The sequence below is a fragment of the Canis lupus genome, chromosome 28 (assembly GCF_048164855.1).
Source record: "Canis lupus baileyi chromosome 28, mCanLup2.hap1, whole genome shotgun sequence".
Taxonomy (NCBI): Eukaryota; Metazoa; Chordata; class Mammalia; order Carnivora; family Canidae; genus Canis; species Canis lupus.
Window position 1 is genome coordinate 15,525,877 of NC_132865.1, and position 25,421 is coordinate 15,551,297.

At 34.5% G+C, this 25,421-nt stretch overlaps 2 protein-coding genes across 5 annotated transcripts in view; one reads left to right on the forward strand and one right to left on the reverse strand.

Moving 5' to 3' along the window:
• ZC2HC1A (zinc finger C2HC-type containing 1A) overlaps nt 1-25,421 on the reverse strand; it is a 113,633-nt gene that overhangs the window by 22,182 nt on the left and 66,030 nt on the right. Inside the window, exon 14 of one of the 4 annotated variants that reach the window (XR_012020009.1) lies at nt 15,195-18,040. The exons of 2 other annotated variants lie outside the window; for them this stretch is intronic. The gene's annotated coding sequence lies outside the window, so the exon portion shown is untranslated. Of the gene's footprint in view, nt 1-15,194; nt 18,041-23,472; nt 23,584-25,421 lie in introns of those variants that run through there. One more of the 4 variants, XR_012020010.1, reaches the window with a different exon arrangement.
• Nucleotides 1-25,421, forward strand: part of IL7 (interleukin 7) — a 45,549-nt gene that overhangs the window by 15,026 nt on the left and 5,102 nt on the right. The window contains exon 3 of the mRNA XM_072804151.1: nt 24,530-24,610. Coding sequence (XP_072660252.1) covers nt 24,530-24,610 — 81 coding nt within the window. The remainder of the gene's footprint in view (nt 1-24,529; nt 24,611-25,421) is intronic.

Here is a 25,421-nt window from a genome sequence, read left to right on the forward strand (position 1 = left end):
GTTCATGGATAGGAAGTCTTAATAGCATTAAGATTATCAGTTCTTCAAACTTGATCAAAGCAGTTTCAGTCAAAATCCAGGAACTTACTCTGTGGATATCAACAACCAGATGCTAAATTAACATGGAATGTCAAAAGACCCAGAAAAGCCAACATAGTGTTGAAAAAGAAAACAGAGTGCTGACATTATCTAAACTCAAGACTTATCATAAGGCTAAAGCAATCAGAGTAGTGTGATATTGGTGAAATAATAGACATTTCAACAGAACAGAATAGGAAGCCCAAAAGAAACCAGCATTTATATAGTGAACTGATCTTTGACAGAAAGATCAAAGCCAATTCAATTGGAGATAGTCTTTTCAAAAAATAGTGCTGGAACACTCGAATATCCACATACAAATGACATTACAGCTTTCACCAAAATTGACTCAAAATGGATCATAGATCTAAATGTAAAACACAGAAACTATAAAACTCACAGAAAATAAAATAGGAACAAAATCTAGGTAACCTTGAAAGTGGTGATAACTTTTTAGATACAACACTCAACAGTACACTCCTTGAAATAAAAAATAAGATTGAACTACATTAAAAAGTAAAACTCTGCTCTGAGAGGAGTGTCTGGGTGGTTCAGTCAATTAAGCATCCTACTCTTGGTTTCAGCTCAGGTCATGATCTCAAATTCTGGGGACTGAGCCCCATGTCAGGCTCCACCCTCAAAGTCTGCTTGAGATTCTCTCTCTCCCTCTCCTTTTGCCCCTCTTAACACCCCCCAAAATAAATAAATAAATCTTTAAAAAAAAACAAAACTCTGCTCTGAGAAAGACACTGTTAATAAAAAAACAGGCCACAGCCTGGGAGAAAATATTTGCAAAACACATATCTGATAAAGACATCTGAATATCTGTATTCAAAAAAAAAAAAACAACATTTAAACTCAACAACAATAGAAACAATCTAATAAAAAAATGGTCAAAATACCTGAATAGACACTTCACCAAATAAGACATATACATAGGAAATAAACATATGAGAAGATGCTCAAGATCATATGTCATTAGGGAATTGTAAATTAAAAGTGAGGTAGCACCACACATCTGATGAATGTCTAAAATCTATCATAATTAAAAATGACTAAAACAAGTCACACATCAAACGCTGACAGGCATGCAGAGGAAGTGCTCTCCTTCATTGCTAATGGGAATGCAAAATGGTACAGCCATTTTGGGAGGCAGTTTGGCAGTTTCTTAGACAGTTAAACATAATCACCATGTAATCATGATTCTAGGTACTTATCCAAGTGAGTTGAAAACTAGTGTCCACACTAAAACTGTCATGCTAATGTTTATAAAGGTGTTATTTATTCATATTGGCCCCAAATGGAAGCAAATACATTCTTCAGCAGGTAAAGGGATAAACAAAATGTGGCATATCCATTCAGTGGGATATAATCAGTGATAAAAAGAAATGAGCTGTCAAGCCACAAAAGGACATGAAGGTGCCTTAAGTGCATATTGTGTGAAAGAATTCAGTCTTCAAAAAAATAAATAAATAAATAAATAAATAAATAATTCAGTTTTAAAGGTCTGCATATCATATGATTCCAACTCTACGACATTCTAGAAATGGAAAACTATAGAGAAAAAAGATCAGTGGTTATCAGATATTGGGGAGGGAGGAAGGTAGGAATGAATTAGTGGTGCACAGAGTAATTTTAGAGCAGTGAAACTATCCTATATGACACTGTAATGGTGGATACATGACATAGATTTGTCAAAACCCATAGGACTTTATAGCACAAAGAGAACCCTAATGTAGAACTATGAACTTAAGTTGATGTTAATGTAATGATATTGAGTCATGGACTATAACAAAGATACCACACTAATGCAAGATATTAATAAAGGGGAAATAATGGATTGAGGGAGGGGATATATTTGAACTGTGTCCTTTTTTCAAGGTTTTCTGTAAGCCTAAAACTGTTTTTAAAAATAAAGTGTATGAAAACAAAGTAAAATCCATTCATTCATTCATTAAAAAAATAAAAGAAGACTAGCAGCACTTATTTTATGGCTACATAAATTCTTTAAATCCAAAATCCCTTGGTATGTACAATTAATTGCTAGGGAGGAAATAATTACATTTCTATAGATAGTTTCCTGGTCAGTATAAGATTAAGAACCCAGCCTCTTATTTTCTGAGGCTCCATGATATTAGATTCTTTATGAAAGACTGAATTGTTCCTGTCTGATACCTACTGATTCATTATGAGAGAAAAGAATTTTGACTGGTTACCTAGATTCAACACCAAAAAGATACTTGTTGTTCAAGATATTTGGGGGCGAAAGTTTACTCTGGAAAAAAGTGTAAGGATTGAGACCACTTGTGGATTTGAGTACCCTGCCATTGTGGATGTCTCTGGAGACAATGCTAGGCATACAGGTATGAATTCAATGATTATAAATTTGGGACCTTGGGCCTGTGTTTGAGCTTATACACATATCTGAACCAGCAAGAACATGACTATGTTGCACTGGTTTTCTGTGTCAATATTTGCAACAGAAATTAAAGACAAAGAAAAAGCATAAGCAGAAAGCTGTGGATGGATCACATAGTCCTATTTTGTCTACATGGCATATGGAAGAAAACTTAGTCTGTTTGCACTGAATAAACTCTGTAAATTCTTGGTTAATTCAGAAAAGTGAAAAGAGATTTATATGAATCTAACAAGTGGGAATAGAGCGAATTTAATTAGAAAATTTGTAAAGATGTGACATTGTGAGTACTCTCAATCTGCTGAAACATGTTATCATACCTGTTTTCACAACCACTATGATCTCAGTACAACAAAGAAATGACATTATAAATGTTCTAACCTTCGTAGTGAGCTTTAACATACGGTTTTCGATGATCACACAATAGAGTCTAAAGGTATATGTATTATTGGTATTCATGATTTTAAATGTACTGCTGGGTGAGAGGACAGATTGAAGCACATTGAAAGGAGCTAAAGTTGGGAACCTAAAACCATACAAAAGTATAAAATAGAGAATCAAACTAATGAAAAGACATTTCTTTATACAAAAAAAAAAAAGTCATTGAAAACGGACAGCCCCCAAATGTGAAAGATCTTTCAGGAACCCACATGACTAACAGCATGTCCTACATCAACACCCTTCTAAAAATAATAATATAGGTGGTATAGTGGTTAGAATGGTGGCACCCCAATTGCTCTGTGCACCTGGGACTTGTGAATGTGAGCTTATTTGGAAAAAGTGTGTTTGCAGATATAATTAAGAATCTCAAGATGACATCAACCTGGATTAGGTGGGTCCTAAATCCAATGAAAAGGGACATTAGCCATGAAGAGCAGGAGAAAAGACACAGAGGAAAAGCCATGTGAAGACAGAGACAGAGATTTGAGTTATGCAGTTATAAGCTAAGGAATGCCAAAGATTGCTGGTAGCCTCCAAAAGCTAGGAAAGAAGCACGGAATTCTGCCAACACCTTGATTTTGGATCTAGGCCTCCAGAGAATAAATTTTTGTTGTTTCAAGCCACTCAGTTTGTGGACATTTGTTATGGCAGCTATATAAAACTCATTTAAAGATGGTGGCAAAAGTGGTCAAAATTTTGAAAAAAAATCTCACTAATACTCCATTTTGGAGAAAGACAGTGGAAATGTCTGCTGGGAAAAGGCAAGTGAAGTGGACAGATCACTCCCTGAATATTTTAGTCTCTATGAAAGGTGTAATACTCCATTCTTAATTGGAAGGGAATCTTGATGGCCAGGTGAGCACACTCTTTCCAAGAAAGGCAGCTCACCAAAACCCACAATGGACTTGAAAATAATTATTATGGAATAGACAAGGCCACAGTAGTGGCCTCACCAGAAGTGCTGGGAAGAGACAATGTTCTCTGATAGGTGAGAAGGGACATATGGGGTCAAATAAATAACAGCATAGAGTGGTTCCGTGTAAAATTAAGATGAAAACATGACAACCATACAGAAACACCCCAGAGAATAATGAGCCAATTTATGGACTACTGTTCCTACAAAAGAAAACCCATCATCAAGTGGAACAGCAAAATAACCTATGATAGAGGAAGATTTCCCCCAAAATGGTTTAAAAAATAGAATTAACAAAATAAAGGGGGCATATCATGGGAGCCACAGGGTGGTACAGTCGTTTAAGCATCCAGCTCTTGGTTTCATCTCAGGTCATGATCTCAGGGTCATGAGACTGGTCATGTGTTGGGCTCTGCGCTTAGCGCCAAAGTCAGCTTAAGACTCTCCCTCTGCCCCTCTATCCACTCAGTATTAACTGCCTTTCCATTTACTCGTTTCTAGTGCAAGAACTACATTTTAACAATCTTCAAGTTTTACATTGTATTTTTACGTGTTCAAAAAATTATTAAATGACAATATCACTAGTCACACACTCCTAAACTTTCAGAGGACATCAGCTGCCATATGTAAACCCTGAAAGCTGAAATAACCCATCTTTCTCTGTGCTTCCCATTTCCAATTTATTTTACATGAGCTATATGAATTGAATTTCTAAAGCCCAGATCTTGTTCTGCCATTCTGAAGTTTAAAAGTCTTCAATGGCTCCCTATCACCTAGTCCTAGAAAATCAAGTCAACATTCTTCAGATTGGCATGGAAGGCTTTCCAAGATCTGATCACAGCCTAACTTCCAAACTTGCTACACTCAAATCTCCACCTAAGCTCAATTCACAAAGGGCTTTTAATGCAATTCCCAAGCTCACAATATTGAATTAGTTGCTTTCTCCGAACATTTTTAACTGTAATTATCAGCATTATCCCCCTGTGTTGTAATTTTTGAAGAATCTTTCCTTCAAAACTGTGAACTCCACGGGATTGGAACCTAGTCTGGAAGACTGGTCTTTTTTTACTCATGTTCAATACCTAACAGCTTATGTATAACCACTTTATGGTTAAATGTATTTTATAAATACATTTTATAAATGCATACAATATTTCATTGAAAACCTTGGACTCCAAGCTTGATTGAAGCTTGATTCTGTTCCTTTTCATTTGCCTCTTTAAGACCTACCATTTTTCAAAGCCCTATTAAAGTTGTAATTTTGGGGGCACCTGGGCAGCTCAGTCAGTTAAGCGTCTGCCTTTGGCTCAGGTCATGATCCTGGGGTCCTGGAATCGAGCACCACATTGGACTCCCTGCTCAGCATGGAGCCTGCTTCTCCCTCTCCTGCTCCCCCTGCTTGTGCTTGCTCTCTCTCTCTCTCTCTGTCAAATAAGTAAATAAAATCTTTTTTAAAAAATTGTAACTTTCCCTTCAGTCACTGGAGTTCTTAGAGAGTATATGATCCATCTTTGAGTTGGCAGATTATAATAGTCAGAGCTTAGTAAATGTTTGAGCTCTTAAGGAACAGAAGTTGGCGATTTTACACAGATCTGGAGAACTGATTGCAAACCTGCCAATGCATGCATATTGATCATTTTAGGAGTTTTAATCACTCACCAATCTCAAGGTTAATAGGCAGTAATGATTATGTACTATCTTACACATATGATAGTCAGCAATTAAAAATGTACCAAATATGAATTTGTCTGTGTGCATACATAACTCTACTTTCTAACTGCCTTACTACTTGCCTGAACTTTATATATCACTTTCAACTTTAGGCCTCATAGAGTTTTATCAATAAGAGAATATGAGGGGCCAAGTACTAAATTGACTATATTAGATTTCAGTGGGCTGAAGAAAAGGTAGACTCTCTGGCTCCAGCCATATCACTGCAAATAGCAAGATTTCATTCTTTTTATGGCTGGGTAATATTTCATTGTAAATATATACCCATCTTGTTAATCTATTCATCAGTCAGTGGACATTTGGGCTCTTCCATAACTTGGCTATTGTTGATAATGCTGTCATAAGCATCATGATGCATGTATCCCTTTGAATTAGTATTTTTGTATATGAGTAAAAACCTAGTAGTACAATGGCTGGATCATAGGGAGTTCTATTTTTTTAAAGATAGATTTATGTATGTATGTATGTATGTATGTATGTATGTATGTATGTATGTATTAGAGAGAGTAGGGGAAGGGGAAAAGGGAGAGGAAGAGAATCTCAAGTAGACTACATGCTAAGCATGAGGACTGATGAGGGGCTCAACCTCATGACCTTGAGATCATGATCTGAGCTGAAATCAAGAGTTAACATTTAAATGACTGAGCCACCCAGGCACCCCAAGGCAGTTGTAGTTTTAACTTTTTTGATGAACCCCCATAATGATTTCCAGAGTGGCTGAACCAGTTAGAATTCCCACCAAAAGTGCAAGAGGGTTCCCCCTTTTCTGCATCCTTGCCAACACCTATTGTTTCCTGTGTTGTTAATTTCAGCAATTCTGACAGGTATAAGGTGATATCCCATTGTAGTTTTGATTTGTATTTCCCTGATGATGAGTTATGTTGAGCATCTTTTCAGGTGTTTATTAGCCATCTGGATGTCTTCTTTGGAAAAATGTCCATTCATGTTTTCTGCCCATATTTTAACTGAATTATTTATTTTTGAGTGTTGAGTTTTATAAGTTCTTTATATATTTTGGATACTAACCCTTTATCAGATATGTCATTTGCAAATATCTTCTCCCACTCCGTAAGTTGCTTTTTAGTTTTGTTGATTGTTTCCTTCACTGTGCAGGAGCTTTTTATTTTGATGAAGTCCCAGTAGTTTGTTTCCTTTGCCTCCAGAGACATATCTAGTAAGAAGTTGCTATGGCCAATGTCAAAGAGGCTACTGCCTGTGTTCTTTTCTAGGATCTTGATGGTTTCCTATCTCAAATTTAGGTTTTCCAGCCATTTTGAACTTATTTTTGTGTATGTTATAAGAAAGAGTTCCAATTTCATTCTTTTACATGTGGTTGTCTAGTTTTCCGACCACCATTTATTGAAGAGACTGTCTTATTTTCTTGGATATTGGATATTCTTTCCTGCTTTGTCAAAGATTCATTGACTATATAGTTGTGGGTTCATTTCTGGGTTTTCTATTCTATTCTATCTATAGATCACATTGATCTATGTGTCTGTTTTTGTGCCAGTATTATACTGTCTTGATGACTACAGCTTTGTAATATAACTTGAAGTCCAGAATTGTGATGCCTCCAGCTTTGCTTTTCTCTTTCAAGATTGCTTTAGCTATTTGGGGTCTTTTGTGGTTTCATACAAATTTTAGGATTGTTTGTTTTAGCTCTGTGAAAAATGCTAGTGGCATTTTGATAGAGTGGAGTGTTTTTCCATTTCTTTGTGTCATCTTCAATTTTTATCATCAGTGTTCTATAATTTTCAGAATACAGACCTTTTACCTCTTTGGTTATATTTATTCCTAGGTATCATATAGCTTTTGGTGCAATTGGTGCTGCTTCTTTATTGGTGTATAGAAATGCAACAGATTTCTGTCCTTTGATTTTTGTATCCCGTGACTATCCTGAATTCCTGTACCAGTTCTAGCAAGGTTTTGATGGAGTCTTTTGGGTTTCCTACATAGAATATCATGTCATCTGCAAATAGTAAAAGTTCTATTTCTTCCTTGCTGATTTCAATGCCTTTTCTTTTCTTTTCTTTTTTTTTTTTTTGTGGTCTGATTGCTGAAGCTATGTCTTCCAGTACTATATTAAGTAACAATGATAAGAGTAGACATCCCCGTCTTGTTCCTGATCAAAGAGGAAAAGCTCACAGTTCTTCAACATTGAGGATGATATTAGCTGTGGGTTTTTCTTATAAGATGTTGAGGTATATTTTCTCTATCCCTACTTAGTTGAGTTTTTTTTTTTTTTCATCAGTGGATGTTGTACTTTGTCAGATGCTTTTTCTGCATCTATTGAGAGGATCATATGGTTCTTAAAGCAAGATTCCATAGGAGTAGTGGAACTGAAATAGCCCCCAACAGTTAGAAAAAGACACTTTTCTAAGTAGGGTCAATGAGATGAATGCTAGCACCACAACATGATTACAAAGTCTGTCCTAGTGAAGGAGGAAGAGCTTTTCAGAGTTCTCTTTTTATAGGTGCCTATTATTGTAAAAACTTGGTTTACTCATATCTGGCCAGAGTTGTGTTAAGTCTGTGGCTTTTGTCTTTGAGGACAGTGGTGTTTCTAATATCCCTATGCTTTAATAGCAATTTTGTGAGCATTACTATATTGGTAATTTTTAAGTTTGTTTTGAATCCAGATCTAGGTCATATTAGATTTGGCAATATAAGCTTAATAAAATCAGTTTTATGCATATAAAGGTAAATCTGGGTCAAGTATCTAATCAAGATATTATAGATGTTGTAGATCATGTAATATGTGAGCCTCAGTTGCTTTCTATTAATAGTGATTATTTATGCAGGTTATTAAATCAATGACCATCATTGGTGTCGAGCACTATGAGGTTAAGAGTGTAGTTTATAAAGATAAAAGACCACAGATAGGGTTTAAACAGTGAGAACTTTAGAATGAACCTATTTATGTCATGGTTCAATAGACCCTATGTGAATATTCAATCTAAATTTGCCAATTGCTAGCTATGTGCCATTGGATAAATTACTTAGCCTTTTTATACCTTAGTTTCCTTATTTCTAAAATGAGGATAGAAATTAGTGCCCACACTTCATTGGGTTATTATTTGGATAAAATGAATTAATATATGTAAGGCTGATGAAATAATCACTGAATTTAGTAAGCATTCAACAAGTGATGGTTCTATAATCTTATTCATGTTAGAAATAATATTTATGTGACAATGGCTTCTAAATTTCTATTTCACACCCTTAAGAAAAGAATCAAATAAAAACCTTTAATATTTTAAATGGCTCTAAATTGCTTGATTTATGAGAGTGAAATTTTATTAAAATTCAAATGTATAAATGATGATTTTGCATTTATAACTTAGAAGTGCATTGTCAATAAAACTTGGTTTTCAAATTTTCATTTATCCATGAATTTTTCTTCAAATAAATCTTACACAGAACTCCAGTGAGGCCTTGAGCGTTAAGTGTTCTGTGTTATCTTATGCCTATTTTCAGTGGCCTCTGAGTCATTTCATAAATCCCAGGATTACAGGGAACAGGGTGTTGGAAAACCACTGCACAGGTTCAGTGTACTCATTTTACAGATGAGGTAAGTCAAGGAGAAGCTACATCATGTCAGCATACTGTTATAGGGAGATTGTTGGTCTGGAAATAAAGATTTATTTAAATTTATATATATTTATATAATTTATAAATTTATATATATATATATATATATATATATATAAATTATTATTATCTGACCAAAAGGTCAGAGTCCCAGTTTTGCTAGTTTGGGTTTGGCACTTTGGCTAAGTCAATTAACTGGTATAGGGCCTCACTTTTATAAATCATAAAACTAGTACTTTGGCTTACATAATTTCTGATTTTCATTACTGCTGAGAAATTATTTAATAACAAGAGTGGAATGTTCTGATCCAGCTATCCACACCTCTGTTTCAGTGTTCTTTACATTGCATGTAGGATTTTGGTCTATTTAGAAGAAACAGAGAATGCCTGTCATGTATGAAACTTTTCTATATATCTCATAGTAGCATTCCTACACACCCAGAGTAGCATGTGCGTAACTTTTTGATCTGTGGCACTATACCAACCACAGGTGGATATGCCATCAGGTTTCAATGACTACTCAGTGCCCGTATTTGATATTGAATATTGATATTTAGAGAAATATGCCCATTGCTGAGTCATACCGTTCCTGGAACATAGTTTCTTATCTCCAATCTTAGATAACCATACTTTGATTATCACGAACGAGGAAAATAGCAAGTTATGTACCTAGGGTGTGTTGGTAATGCTGAGAGGCTTCCCATGAATAGAAAATATATATCACCTCCAAAAAAGGCATCCAATACATATATAATTTCACACAAGATAAAGAATGGGTTTAATAACTACGATTTATTCATTATCCTTTTGTAGTATCCTCCTTAGTTCTGCGTTCACAGAACTATAAGTATTTTTAATGAATGTTGCTGATTGTTTGACTTTTCTTACTTTGAGCCTCAGCAAATAAATTTTATAGAGGTATTTTTACTAACAAGTGGAAACACACAAACACAAGTTTTCCTGCATAAAAAGCACTTCGTAGGCACTTTCAAGATTTTTAAAAAAATTTTTAATTTAAACTCAATTAGCCCATATAAAGTACATGCTTAATTTCAGATGTAGTGTTCAGTGATTTATCAGTTGCATATAATACCCAGTGGTCATCACATTATGTGCCCTCCTTAATGCCCATCACCCAATTACCCCATCCCCCACGCACCTCCCCTCCTTCACTCCTCAGTTTATTTCCTATAGTTAGAGAGCCTCTTGGTTCTTTCCATAGTTTGGCTATTGTGAACATTGCTGCTATGAATATTGGGGTGCAGGTGCCCCTTCAGATCACCATATTTGTATCTTTGGGGTAAATACCTAGTAGTGCAATTGCTGAGTCACAAGATAGCTCTATTTTTAACTTCTTGAGGAACCTCCATAGTGTTTTCCAGAGTGGCTGCACCAGCTTGCATTCCTGCCAGCAGTCCAAGAGGGTTCCTCTTTCTCTGCATCCTCGCCAACATTGTTTCTTGTCTTGTTAATTTTAGCCATTCTCACTGGTGTAAGGTGATATTTCATTGTGGTTTTGATTTGTATTTCCCTGATGCCGAATGATGTTGAGCATTTTTTCATGTGTCTGTTGGCCATTTGTATGTCTTCTTTGGATAAATGTTCATGTTTTCTACCTGTTTCTTGACTGGATTATTTGTTTTTTGGTGTTGAGTTTGATAAGTTCTTTATAGCTCTTTATCTGGTATGTCATTTGCAAATATCTTCTCCCATCCTGTAGTTTTTTAGTTTTGTTGGCTGTTTCCTTTGTTGTGCAGAAGATTTTTATCTTGATGAAGTCCTACTACTTCATTTTTACTTTCCCTTGCCTTTGGAGACAAGTCTAGCAAGAATTCTCCTCCAGGATTTTGATGAATTCCTGTCTCACATTTAGGTCTTTTCATCCATTTTGACTTTATCTTTGTGTATGGTGTAAGAAAATGGTCCCATTTCATTCTTCTACATGTGGCCATCCAATTTTCCAAGCACCATTTATTGAAGAGACTGTCTTTTCCAATGGGCATTCTTTCCTGCTTTGTCAAAGATTAGTTTTGAAATATCATATTTGATAAGACAGTCATTTTCAATGTTATTTTTTGGACTGATTCTCTTTGTTTCTATTCCTGGTGTACTCTATAGTAAGTGATTGTTAATATTAATTGTTAAAACGTTTAATTTTTTTTAAACGTTTAATTTTTTATTTCTGCTATTGTTCATGTACCATGGAGACATATAAAATATACTGTTTTTTGAATGTAAGTTAAATGAGAAGCAAAATGATAATATATTTAATTAGAGCCTTACTTGGGCTACTCTCAGTCATAGGAAGGACTGGGAAATTAACATTATTACACTTTGATAGCCTCAGAACTTTGGTTAATAATTTATAGTTGTTAATTAATAGTACTCTATAGTTTACCTTAGAATTTTAGGATAACAATTGGTAGGAAACACATTTTGGCTATCAAATATCTCCTATTTCTTGAATGCCAGAGCATAATTAATATATATTCATTGTCATAACAAAAAATAAATACTAAAGCCAAAAAATTTCAGCTACTCTGCACCCCCCTGGTTAACCTACTAAAGTAGGGCATTAGATAAAGGGAAGGCAAGGATATAGGATTTGATAAGGATGTGTTGTTTTAGTCTTTGCATATGCTCGGTATCTGTTTTCTTAAAACCTATTCATCCTCTATTGAGGATGAATTTTCAGAAATAGAGAAATCCAGAATGTTAGACAAGACAAACATAGTTGAGCATATATGTACTGTGTCTTATATACATATATTTTTCTCCTACTTTTTTGATGGAAAATATAGGACATGGTTATACATTTGGAGTTGATTACTGTATCATTTGTTTCACAGTGATTATTCCAAATTAAAGAATGCCTGTCTACCTAATAAGATATTTCCAAATTGGAGTCAGAATCTTTATTTAGTGGAACTTACCCCGGTCATACATTTCCAGTGAGACAGAATTCCTACAGCCTTCCTTCTAATTCTTTTGTGTTTCTCATATGAATTATATCTACCTCCTCATACAGGTTTTCTCTCATAATTTACATCTACTCACCATCTAATTTGCATCCCTGGGCAAAGTAGATAAGCATCACAGTCATGAATACTCTGTGAATACTTCCCCAGCATGTACTGATCACCATAAGGCAGAGTTGAAATCATGCTATATTCCTGCGCAACAACTTTACACAGGTTACCACTCACTGTCTGCTGAATGCAGGATTAATACCTTATCTGGGCATTTAGAAACCATTAACTGCTCCAAGTCTTCATTTCTAGCCTAATTACCACTCCACATTGTGCCTTACACTCTCTACGCCACAATCAAACCAAATTACTTACTATTTCTCAGGGGAGCCCCACATTTTTGTATCATGGTGCCATTGATCTGTGTTCTCTCATTCTGGAATTGTTTATTTCCCCTGTCTTTCTTCCCAAATATTCACATACTCAAATTTAACTACCTTTTAATATTAAGCTCAGGTTATACTTCATTCATAAGACCACTCAAAAGTAATCTTTTATAGCATTTCATCTTGACTACTATTAAAGCATTTATCACTTTATAATACATGCATAAATATGAATATGCATATATTATATATGTATATCCAGTAAATTTTTTAAGTAGGCAGATAAATTAATGTATAAGCAAACAAAAAAGATTATAAGCTATATCATATGGATAGGGGTTAGGATTGAGAAAAGAATATATTTTCTAGGTTTTTGGCTAGAAGTTATATTCTCAACTCTTCTATTAAACTTTGTTGTTTAAAGATTTTTAATTAAGTTCACATTACATGGATGACAACCCTGGTGTAGTAGAAAAAGCATAAGTTTTGTAACTGGGCCAAACTTGTGTTTGTATGCTAGCTCTGCCTATCATTAGTTTTCTCACTTAGTCTGTTGTGAGTCTATGGTGATCTGCTTTGTCTGGGATTATGGAGTGTAATGGTGATGGTGATTGTTGTTGTGTTGGGTATTGTTTGCACTATCAATCATTCTAAGAAGAAGACATGCCTGGGAGGATAAGAAATGTGACTGTTTTGGGGGTGTTTTTCTTTTTCTTTCTTTTTTTTAATACAGGAGAAGGAACTCCCTCCTCTCTTTGGAACTAGAAATAGTTGCTCTAAAAATCTCAGTTAAGAGGACTCTAGAGAGCTCTTCTAATGCTAAAGGTGACTGTGCAAAGGTAGAGTAAGAGTAAGCCACAGATTTTCATTAGTAGAGTAGCTGCATCAGAAGGGGGACTATTTTTAGAGAAGCCAGAGTCCAGATTATTAGTTATGAAGTCCTTCAGGCTGAAGAAGTTATATCAGTTAGTATGCTTTCACTTACAAGTAGTAGAAAACTAAACATAAATGAACTGCAACATTAAAGAGTATTTATTGGTTATTTTTAATTAAGTATAATTGACAGAAAATATCCTGTTAGTTTCAGGTATACATTATAGTAATTAGATATTTTTATACATTGTGAAATGATCTCCGTAAGTCTAGTTGCCAGCTATTACCAAAGTCATAATAATATTATTAACTATATTTCCTGTAGTATACATTATAGTTCCATGAGTATCTTATAATTGAAAGTTTGTACCTCTTAATCCTGTTTGTACCTCTATTTCACCTGCCCACCCACCTCTATTTCACAGATACAGGAAACACACTGTATCTGTGAATCTTTCTGTTTTATTGTTTTAGTTTTCCATATATAAAGGAAATCATGTGGTATTGGTCCTCTGTCTATTTCACTTAGCATAATACTCTGTAGGTCAATCCATGTTGTGGAGAATGGCAGGATTTCATTCTTTTTGTGGCTGAGTAATATTCCAGTGTGTGTGTACGTGTGTGTGTGTGTATACCATATCTTTTTTATCTGTTCATCTATCAGCTTCATTTTTTTATAGTTCTTTACACCCTACATTTCTCTGCATGTCGCTTGGCTTCATGCTGTGGCTTGACAGTAGCAACCATAGTGTATTGCTTTTTTTCAGATCCAGAGGAATGATCATTCTGTTGTCTATAATTTTTTTAAATATTTTATTTATTTATTTATGATAGTCATACAGAGAGAGAGAGAGGCAGAGACACAGGCAGAGGGAGAAGCAGGCTCCATGCACTGGGAGCCCGATGTGGGATTCGATCCCGGGTCTCCAGGATCGCGCCCTGGGCCAAAGGCAGGCGCCAAACCACTGCGCCACCCAGGGATCCCTGTTGTCTATAATTAATTAATCAAGGAAATAGCTATATTTTTATTAGATTACCTATGAAACACTTGTTATGCCAGTAGAATACCAAGGACCTGAATGCTTTGGATCTTGGTTACTTGAGCCAATTACTTTGGAAAGGAAGATCAGATAACTCTTATTGACTTAGTATCTGAGTCTTAGACCAATTAAAGTCCAGTCCAGAAGTGGGAGTGGATTAAGTCCCAGAAATCACATGACTACTAAATAATGAAGAAGGAGAGGAATTGATAAGATATGGAAAGAGAACACAATGTTCATTACAATGGGAGTGTTTGGAGTTCCAAGAGCCAGAAAAATGTGTTGACACAAAAGGCTATGATTCCTCTCCACAGCTAGAGGGGAAACATTACTGGTTGTCACTGGAGAAACTGCTTTACCCAAGAAAGTGGTGAATTCATGAATATTATCATCTCTAAAGGAAGATTTTGACAGCAAGTTGAGGAGATCAAGTGGAAGAACTGAGGAGTTATTAGAGTACACTTTAGATAATACCACGAGAACTTTCAGAAATAACATGGCAAATGAGGAGAGTTTATCTCAACCAGATAGGAAGATAAAGGCTTATATTATAATAACATGTGTGTACAAAAGAAGAGCAACTTTATGTTGTAATCATTACATGGACACACATATAAAGATCTCCCAAAAGAAAAGGCAAAGACTTTATGTAACTCTGCATATTGTAAGAAAAAAAAGTAACAGATGAAATAGAAGCAAAACTTCTAGAATTGAAGAGAGATCTGTTTCTGTATTTTATATATATCTATATATATATATCTATATATATATAGATATATATATATATCTATATATATATAGTCTGTTGATTATGTCAACAATAATAAGAGACAAGCACTGGTATATATCATAAGAATTTTTTCAAAGAAGCATCATCCTGGAAGAATAAAGAGAAAAGGTTTACAATAAAGGAAAATAAAATTAGGCTACCCTCCAATTTTCACCCATTTTTACCTCCAATTGACCAATCTCTACTGAGATTTATAATAACAAGAGTAGGAATTCGCAATCCTACACACAGGCAAATTTTAATCAATGTGCCAAGGGAAATTGAGCTCAGTAAGGATACAACAGAGCTCAGTAAGGATACAACATCCTTACCTAAAATAACCACAACAAAAATGTGACTGCAAGATTAGTCCAGCTAAACAAGATATTAATATATTTCAATATGATGCTACAAAAACGAACTACTATTAAATACTGAACTGTTTGGTGATGTCTAGATAGTTATTACAAATATAGAAACACAACAATATCATGTTTTCCCTAAAAACTAATAATATGCAAAGCACGTGGTTACAAAAGGACTGAGAAAGTAAAAAAGGCAATAAATCCCTCTTTGCATTCCAGAATGGTCAATAGATATGTTTACCATTTATATTGAGAAAGAATAGAATTTTAATAGGTTTTTAGAAAATACTTTTTAAGAATTATCTTTTATATACCAAAATTACAAAACAAATGAAATGGAGCATAAAAACATAATGAGTATCTAACAATAAATACGAATTAAAGTCTGAAATAAAGAATAATTGTACAAAAATATCTCTTGCATTATACAAGAGATACAACTGAAATAAAGGAGAAAGTTTAAAAATATTTCTTATGTAAAGTGTACAAACTGATTATCAAAAGACAAACAACCTAAGAATGGGTAAGAACAGGCTATTCATATAAAAGGAAATGCAAATTGTCAACATGAAATGATGCTAGTTTTCTAATAGTAATAGAAATGCAAATTCAAGCTACAATGAGGCACAGATTTTGGCATATCAAGATTGGTAAAAATATTAAAGGCTGATGACATCTGTTGCTGGCAAGGATGTGACAAAATGGGCTCCCTTATTTGCTGGTCAAAGTATAAATCATTTAAAAAATGAATATACCATTTTCTTCAGCAAATTTCAGTGAAGGGAAACAATTCTACAGAAATGCAAGCATTCATCTCAAAAGGGATAATATGCACATATATATGTATATGTATACACACACAAAGATGCTTATGGTAGCATTGTTTATAGGAGCAAATATTGACTGTCCATCATTAAGAAAACTGTTGAGTAAACTGTAGAAGACACTGAATATGGACTATAATACAGTTATGAAAAATCGTTCTAGATATATTTGGCCATTGGAATGATAGTCACGATATAAAGTATAAATAATACATAACAGGAAGAGTAAGGTGTATACTATGAACCCTTTGTTAAAAAATGGTAAAGGAAAATATCTTCATATATCCTATATATGCATATATATGAGTAAATTTTGTATGCTTATATGCACATTACATTTATACATAGGTTTTCTTGAGCAAGAAGGATATTTTCATCAAACTGCTAATATTAATTACTTCAGATGGGTGATTCTAGTGATGACAGTGGAGAGGAAATAAGCTTTTCATCATACATCTCAGTATTGTTTGAAGAATGGCAGCAAGTTATATATTTGACATTAAAAAGTATTTTTGAGTTATGTTCAAAGTAATTAAAAAATAAAAAAGATAGGAAAACTCTATACCATGCAAACCAAAAATTTAAGTAGCATAATACAAATAGGGTGAGCAAAAAATTTATTGCCCACACTAGAACACTTTTAAGAATGCAAGAGGAAGCTGGCCAACAGGCTGCCATTCTGGTACAATCCAGAATGGTCCCAGAAAACTGGGGTGTGTGGTCACCCTATGAATAAAATAGACTTTGGAAGTATTATCAAAGATTACAAAGAAGAATCTTTTTCTTTTTCTTTTCTAAATTTTTATTTTAATTCCACCTAGCTACTATACAGTGCAATATTAGTTTCAGGTGTAGAATTTAGTAATTCATCACTTATATGCCACACTAGTGCTCATCACAAGCACCCTCCTTAGTACCCATCACCTGTTTAACCCATCCCCTTGGGCCCCACCTCTCCAGTAACCATCAGTCTGTTCTCTATAGTTAACAGTCTGTTTCCTGGTTTGCCTTTCTTTTGTCCCCCCCGCCCCATGTTTGTTTGTTTTGTTTCTTAAATTTCACATGAGTGTTGTAATATGGAATTTTTCTTTCTCCGACTTATTTAACTTATATTAATACTCTCTAGCTCCATCTACATCATTGCAAATGGCAAGATTTCATTCTTTTTCGTGGCTGAGTAATATTCATCTGTGTGTGTGTGTGTGTTATATAGATATATACCACATATTCTGTATTCATTCATCATTCTATGGACATTTGGTCTTTTTCCATAATTTGGCTATTGATAATGCTACGATAAACATCAGAGTGCATGTATCCTTTTGAATCAGTATTTTTGTATAAATACCTTTGTGTAAATACCTAGTAGTGCAACTGCTGGATCATAGAGTAGTTCTATTTTTAACTTGTTGAGGAAACTCCATACTGTTTTCTAGAGTGGCTGTATCAGTTTGCATTCCAACCAACAGTGCAAGAGGGTCCTCCTTTCTCCATGTCCTTGCCAATACCTGTTGTTTCCTGTGTTGTTACTTTTAATCATTCTGATAGGTGTGAGGTGGTATCTCATTGTAGCTTTGATTTGTATTTCCCTGATGGTGAGTGATGTTGAGCATCTTCTCATGTGTCTGTTAGCCATCTGGATGTCTACAAAGAAGATTTTATTTTAATACAAAATTATTGTAAAGAACAAAGAGACTATTTATGACCTTTACATGTAATATATGGCAATACTGAAGCAAAAATTCCTAGAAATATGCCAATCTTCTCATTCTCTTCTGTCTTGGAGAAAGACATATCTTCTTATATTCTAAAAGTAACAACTTTAAAAATGCTCTTGAGATTTTATTCCACACGACCTCCTCTTAGACTCAATTTTGACTTAGTTATCTATTATTCTCTTTCTTTAAACACTGGCTTCTCTACTGAAAAATTCTCATTATATAACAAATATGTAATGTAACTATTCCAAAAGAAAGCAGTTATAGCATTACAGTTACGAAAAAGCACTCTGGATTTAAATCTCCTAGGCATAATTTTTGACTGTAGCACCCAGCAACTGTAACTTTAGACAAAGTATTCAATCTCTTTATACCTCTGTTTTTTCCTTTGAAAGACATTGTATATTATATCTCAGTGTAATAAAGGAGCATTAATAGTACTGAACTCAAAGGATCTTTCTACGAAAGGGAGAAATAGGTAGTTAAGCTTTGTGTCTTTTACAGAAATATACATTGAAAACTGCGACTGAAAGTACTATAGGAATACTTTTTCATCTGCAGATCTTCAGGGTCTAGAACCACACCTGAATCTTTGAGTTGTTTAGAAAGCATTTGTTAAGTTTAAAAAGTCAATTATATTATCGTTATTACTAAGATAACTTTATTCCCCTTTTCTTTACTTTTCCCATAAACTTTCTATGTTGCTTCAGTCCTCAGTCCAATTAAAATTGTTTCTGCCTCCTCCAGTCTACAGACTGCTGCCTGAAAGTGCAACAATTGTATCTCCAGCGTGCCTTGCCTGTCACAGAGCAGGCGGTAGGGTGGGGGTGAAGGTAGTCAAAAGGTACAAAATTTCCATTATAAAATCAATAAATCCTGGGAATGTAATGCAAAGCATGGTTACTATAGTTAATAGTGCTATATTGTATATTTGAAAGTTGCTAATAGATCTTATAACTTCTCACAAGAAAAAAAAGTCTGTTTAGTGATAGATGTTAACTAAACTTATTCATTTTGTAATATACATAAATATTGAATAGTTGTATGCCTGAAACTAATGCTGCATGCCGATTGTATCTCAACTAAAGAACAAAAAAATGGGGCAGCCCTGGTGGCTCAGTGGTTTAGCGCTGCCTGCAGCCCAGGTTGTGATCCTGGAGTCCCGGGATCGAGTCCCACATCGGGCTCCCTGCATGGAGCCTGCTTCTCCCTCTGCCTGTCTCTCTGCTTCCCTCTCTCCTCTCTGTGTATTCTTATGAATGAATAAAATCTTTTTAAAAAATTTTAAAAAAATAAAAAATAAAAAATGTCTAGAGGGTTGACATAGGTAAGGCAGGAATCTACTGTTAGAATGTATGCTGAGCCACTTTATGAGACCTTGTGTGACAAAAGAATGTTATATTCCTGTATTGGTATTCATCTTGTCTAGGTAAAAAAATTACCCCTGGGTGGAATGGCATCTTTTAAAAAACACTTAGATTCTTAATTAGTTACTGTGGCTGCAGGCTAATCACAGATGCAGTCATTAGATGATAGCATACTAATCTTCTGTTGATTCCTTCCTTGCCTATCTATGTGAACAGCCTTAATAAACCAGCCCCTAAAAAATTTAATTTGGAAACTTTGTTTTCAAAGAGAGGTGTATGTGCATGTAAATATAATATATAATTATTATATACACAGTGCTATTACATACATTTTATATCTTGTTATATAAATGTGGATGCTACTATAATTACTGTAATCAGGGGAAATTTATATGTATATGTATGTGTTTTGAAGTCTTCATTTTAATTAAGATTATCAATTATTTCTTTTGTGACTCATTCTTTTGGAATTTTATTTAAAAAGTCATTATCAGTGATGTTGAGCATCATTTCATGTGTCTGTTGGACATCTGTATGTCTTCTTTGAAAGAATGCCTATTCATATCTTCTGCCCATTTTTAATTGGATTATTCATTTTTTTGGGTGTTGAGTTTATAAGTTCTCTATATATTTTGGAATTAAGCTTTTATCAGATATGTCATTTGCAAATATCTTCTCCCATTCCATCAGTTGCCTTTTAGTTTTGCTGATTGTTTCCTTCACTGTGCAGGAGATTTTTATTTTGATGAAGTCCCAATAGTTCATTTTTCTTTTTGTTTCTTCCAGAGACATATCTAGTAAGAAGTTGCTATGGCTGATGTGAAAGAGGTTACTGCCTGTGTTCTTTTCTAGGATTTTGATGGTTTCCTGTCTCACATTTAAGTCTTTCAGCCATTTTCAACTTATTTTTGTGTATAAGAAAATGGTCCAGTTTCATTCTTTTGCATGTTGCTGTCCAGTTTTCCCAACACCATTTGATCTTCAGGGAAATACAAACCAAAACTACAATGAGATATCACTTCACACATGTCAGAATGGCTAAAATCAACAACACAAGAAACAACAGGTGTTGGCAAGGATATGAAGAAAGGGGAACTCTCTCGCACTCTTGGTGAGTGCTAACTGATGCACCCACTCTGGAAAACAGTAGGTTTTCCTTAAAAAGTTAAAAATAGAAGTACCCTACAATCCAGCAATTGCACTACTAAATATTTGCCCAAAGAATACAAAAATACTAATTCAGAGGGATACATGTACACCAATACTTATAGCAGCATTATCTACAGTAGCCAAATTCTAAAAAGAGCCCAAATGTCCTTTGACTGATGAATGGATAAGGAGGATGTGGTGTCCACCCCCCCACACACACATACAAACTGGAGTATCACTCAGCCATGAAAAAGAATGAAATCTTGCCATTTGCAATGACATGGATGGAGCTATATATGTACATAAATATATAATGGAATTTTATTCACCACAAAAAAGAATGAAATTTTGCCATTTGCAATGACATGGATGGAACTATATATGTACATAAATATATAATGGAATTTTATTCACCACAAAAAAGAATGAAATTTTGCCATTTGCAACAATCTTGCTTTTTGAAAGTGGATCCACTAGTCAAGCCTTAGATGATTACAGACATGGCCAACATCTTGACTCCAGCCCCATGGAAGATACAGATTCAGAAGTACCAAGTTAAGCTTCTCCAAAATTCCTGACCCTCAGAAAGTATTCAGTAATAAATGTTTGTTGTTTTAAGCTACTAAGTTTTGTGATAATTTATTATATAGTAATAGATAATGAATAAGCTGCTACTAGAGGCTTACTCTCTTCATGTTGAAAGACATGAACACAAGTAACCAAATTCAGTTATGCAAATACATTTCAAACCTCTGCTCTTGTCCCATCTGCAAATATTCACTGTCCAAAGCATAGTCTTTTGATCAAACTCAAAATCAAAGGGCAGGGAAATACTTCTTATAGGAGAAGTATTATAGATACTAGGTTCAAATCTTTCTTAATTTATAGGAAAGAGGAGTCTTTGCAGATGTGATTAAATTAAGAATTTTGACATAATCCTGGATTATATACTTGGGCCCTAAATGCCATCACAAGTGTCTTTATAAGAGAAAAGTAGGGGTGGGAATGCAAACTGCTGCAGCCCACTCTCAAAAATAGTATGGAGTTTTTTCAAAAAAGTTAAATATAGAACTTTCCTATGATCTAGCAATTGCACTACTAGATATTTACCCAAAGGTCACAAAAATACTGATTTGAAAGGATACATGCTCCCCGATGTTTATAGCAGCATTATCTACAATAGCCAAATTATGGAAAGACCCCAAATGTCCATCCACTGGTGAATGGATAAAGAAGATGTGGTGTACACATAACACACACACACAGGAATATTACCCAGTCATGAAAAAGAATGAAATTTTGCCATTTGCAATGATAGGGATGAGGCTAGGAGTATTATGCTAAGCTAAGTAAGTCGGAGAAAGACAAATACCATATAATTTCACTTATATGTAGAATTTAATAAACAGAACAAATGAACATAGAGGGGGAAAAAAGAGGCAAACCAGGAAACAGACACTTAACTGTAGAGAACAAACAGATGGTTACCAGAAGGGAGGTGGGCAGGGGTGGGGGCTGGGTTAAATAGATGGTAGGGATTAAGCAGGATACTTGTGATGAGCACCAGGTATTATATGTAAATGTTGAATCACAAAATTCTATACCTGTACTAATGTTACACTGTATGTTAACTAAATGGAATTTAAATAAAAACTTGGAAGGGAAATAAAAGAGAGAAAGGCGGAGGGGGGGTGGTGGTGGTGGAGATTTGACATCCACATAGAGAAGAAGGTGATGAAGTTGCAGGCAGAGACTGGCGCCATGTGGCTAACAAGTCAAAGAACACCAAAAAATGCTGGTAATGAACAGAAGAAAGAAGAGGCAAACAATGGATTCTGCCCTAGAATCAACAACTAATACCTTCCTTTTGGACTTTTGAAGTCCAGAACTGTGACAGAATAAACTTCTCTTGTTTTTGGTAATTTGCTACAGCAGCCCTAGGAAACTAATACATTCTCTGATGGGAGTAGAGGGAAGAGTTGGATATTGGCTGAAAAATAATCTCATTTATTTTGCATCCCTTCAAAAGATAACCAGAAAATAACACCTGTATCCCAATGTTTATAGCAGTAGTGTGCACAACAGCCAAACTATGGAAAGAGCCCGGATATCCATCAACAGATGAAGGAAGACAGAAGATACAATGGAATATTACTTAGCCATAAAAAATGAAATCTTGCCATTTGCAATTATGTGGATCGAACTAGAGGGTATTAATGCTAAGCAAAATAAGTCAGAATGACAATTATCATATGATTTCACTCATATATGGAATTTAAGAAACTAAACAGACGAACATAGAGGAAGAGAGGGAAAAATAAAACAAGATAAAATCAGAGAGGGAGACAAACCCTGAGACTCTTAATCATAGGAAACCAATTCTGAGGGTTGCTGAAGGGGATGGGGTAACAGGGTGATGGGCAATAAGGAGGGCATGTGACATAATGAGCACTGGGTGTTATGTACAACAGATTGATTCACTGAACTCCACCTCTGAAAATAATACACTATAAATTAATTAATTAAATTTAAATTTAAAAAAGATAAAAGACTATGCACTGAATTAAATGGAAATCCATAGGAAGATGATTTAATAGAATGTTAATTCTTCACTACGTTTTCAAAGATGTGTGTATAATGGCAACATGAGCATAGTTATAGAAAATATATCCATTTGCCACTTGAGATATTTGCAGTATGACTGGGGAGGTTGGCACTAACAAATATTTTGTTTACCAAATCATACTTTTACAAAGGAAAGAAGTGATGTAAAAGTGTCCAAGGCATCATGATGCAGCATCTTCCCTTTTTTATCAAAAGGCTCAAGAAACTGGGACTGTGCTTTCTTAGTTTTTTGTGTTTTTTTTTTTTTTTTTCCTCCCAGGGCTTGGCAAGGACCTCGCACACTGGCTGATAGTGTTGAGTGGTTAAGCAGATATTCAGAGACTAGTTCCTACAGAAAAGCAGATAGTATATACAGTTAAAGTCAGGATAAACCCAGAAACCATTTACACTTTTCACAGGTGATCAGAGAGTAATGCATACTTTTCTGAGAGGCAGATGAAGACTAGAAGCCCATGACTAAATCCTGCCATTACTCCACTTATCCTGTTTCCTTGATGACAACATATAGGCTAAGATTGCTTGAAGTCCACTGGAAGCTCTGATAGCATGGAATTGCTAGTTTGCTTCATAGACCTAGTCCAATCCTCCGCATAAGAGAATCCGAATCCTTAGGAGATTCTTCTTAATACCTCAACTAAATTCTTGAATCAGGTAATCCCCACATTCTACATTCCTTATAAATGAAAAATGAACATGTATTGTCTGCTTTTCTACTCCTAGATAACAATAACACAAAAACATACATTCAATCCCATTGTTTCTTGGCAAAGTTCTATCTCAAGCATCCCAGACAAATTGGATTGTTAAAAATGCTGAATAAATTTCAACTTCACACTCTCTGTCAAGAGGTTTTCTCTTATCCTAATGTAAATTGCTTATGTTGCTGTTTTGTAGTGACAGGAAACTGGACTGGAAAACCTCTTAAATGCATCTCAACTTCATGATTTCAAAATGTATTGTACTTTGTCTACATAGTGTAACTCCTAAAATAGGTACTTCTATTTCTCCAAATGAACCAGATTCTCCGTGATTTCTGGGATTAAATTATGGAGTCTGAGAGAAGCTCTAAATATGTGAGGGTTTGTGTACATTCTTGTTTATTCTGTAACTATAGAAAACTATTTTTTATGCCTGGTCAGCTGAGCCATGCTAAAGTTATTGTCCTTAAAATGCATATATTAATACCAAGTATTGTAACATTGTTGTTTTAAAAATTGCTACATATTAGAAAAGTCCCCAATTTAACCATACTATTATATAATTACTTTTTACAGGACATCATGATAAAAAATCGTACCAATTGCTCGAATAATGAACCTAACATTTTAAAAAAACATGCATGTGATGATAATAAGGTAATAATAATTATTTGGAATTTATATATCATTCAAGCTTGATTTTATAGAAGTTTATATTATTTGTATGTCTGTTAGATAATTATATTGATTATATTAATAACATTCTTTTGTGGGTTCTAACCAAACAATTCTCACTGAATTATTAAATTGTACTATGGTCTTCTTCTATACTTTTATTTTACAAAAGGCCCTATGCCTGTTTGGTAAAAATTTTTTTTAAGCATTTCAGTTTTCACTTTGAAAATGTTAGAACTGCTGAACTCTATTTGTGACATTCATATGCAGGGAAATGCTTGTTAGAGTGATTGCTTGAACACACACAAACATAAGCCATTGGCATAATTTACTTTTAGGACTTTGAAATTTTTTCCTTTTGATATTTGCTTATCGTCAAACAACTACTACCTTTGGTTGATGGAATATTACAATTCACAGACCTTACAACAAAAGTTTGTGTCATTTCCTTCTACAGAAAGTAGTATGATATTCAGTTGTCTTTTTTAAATGCACAGTAGCTGAGTTAACCTCATGGTATCGCACTGTATATTCATAAATTCTTTTTAATTTCTTACTTTAAATATTTGAAACACTTGTTTGAGGCAAATGTGAACCTTTATTTTCTAATTGCCAGCTATTCATAATTCAAAAGGCACAAAAATAAGATACATACATACAAATAAGGTACATAACCCACAACTCAAAAGGTACAAAAATAAGAGAAACCACATACCTTTCATTTTTGCTGCCTCCAGAAGCCCTCTCTTTTAGTTGTCTTGTTTAAAATGGAATAATCTTGTTATATGTTCAC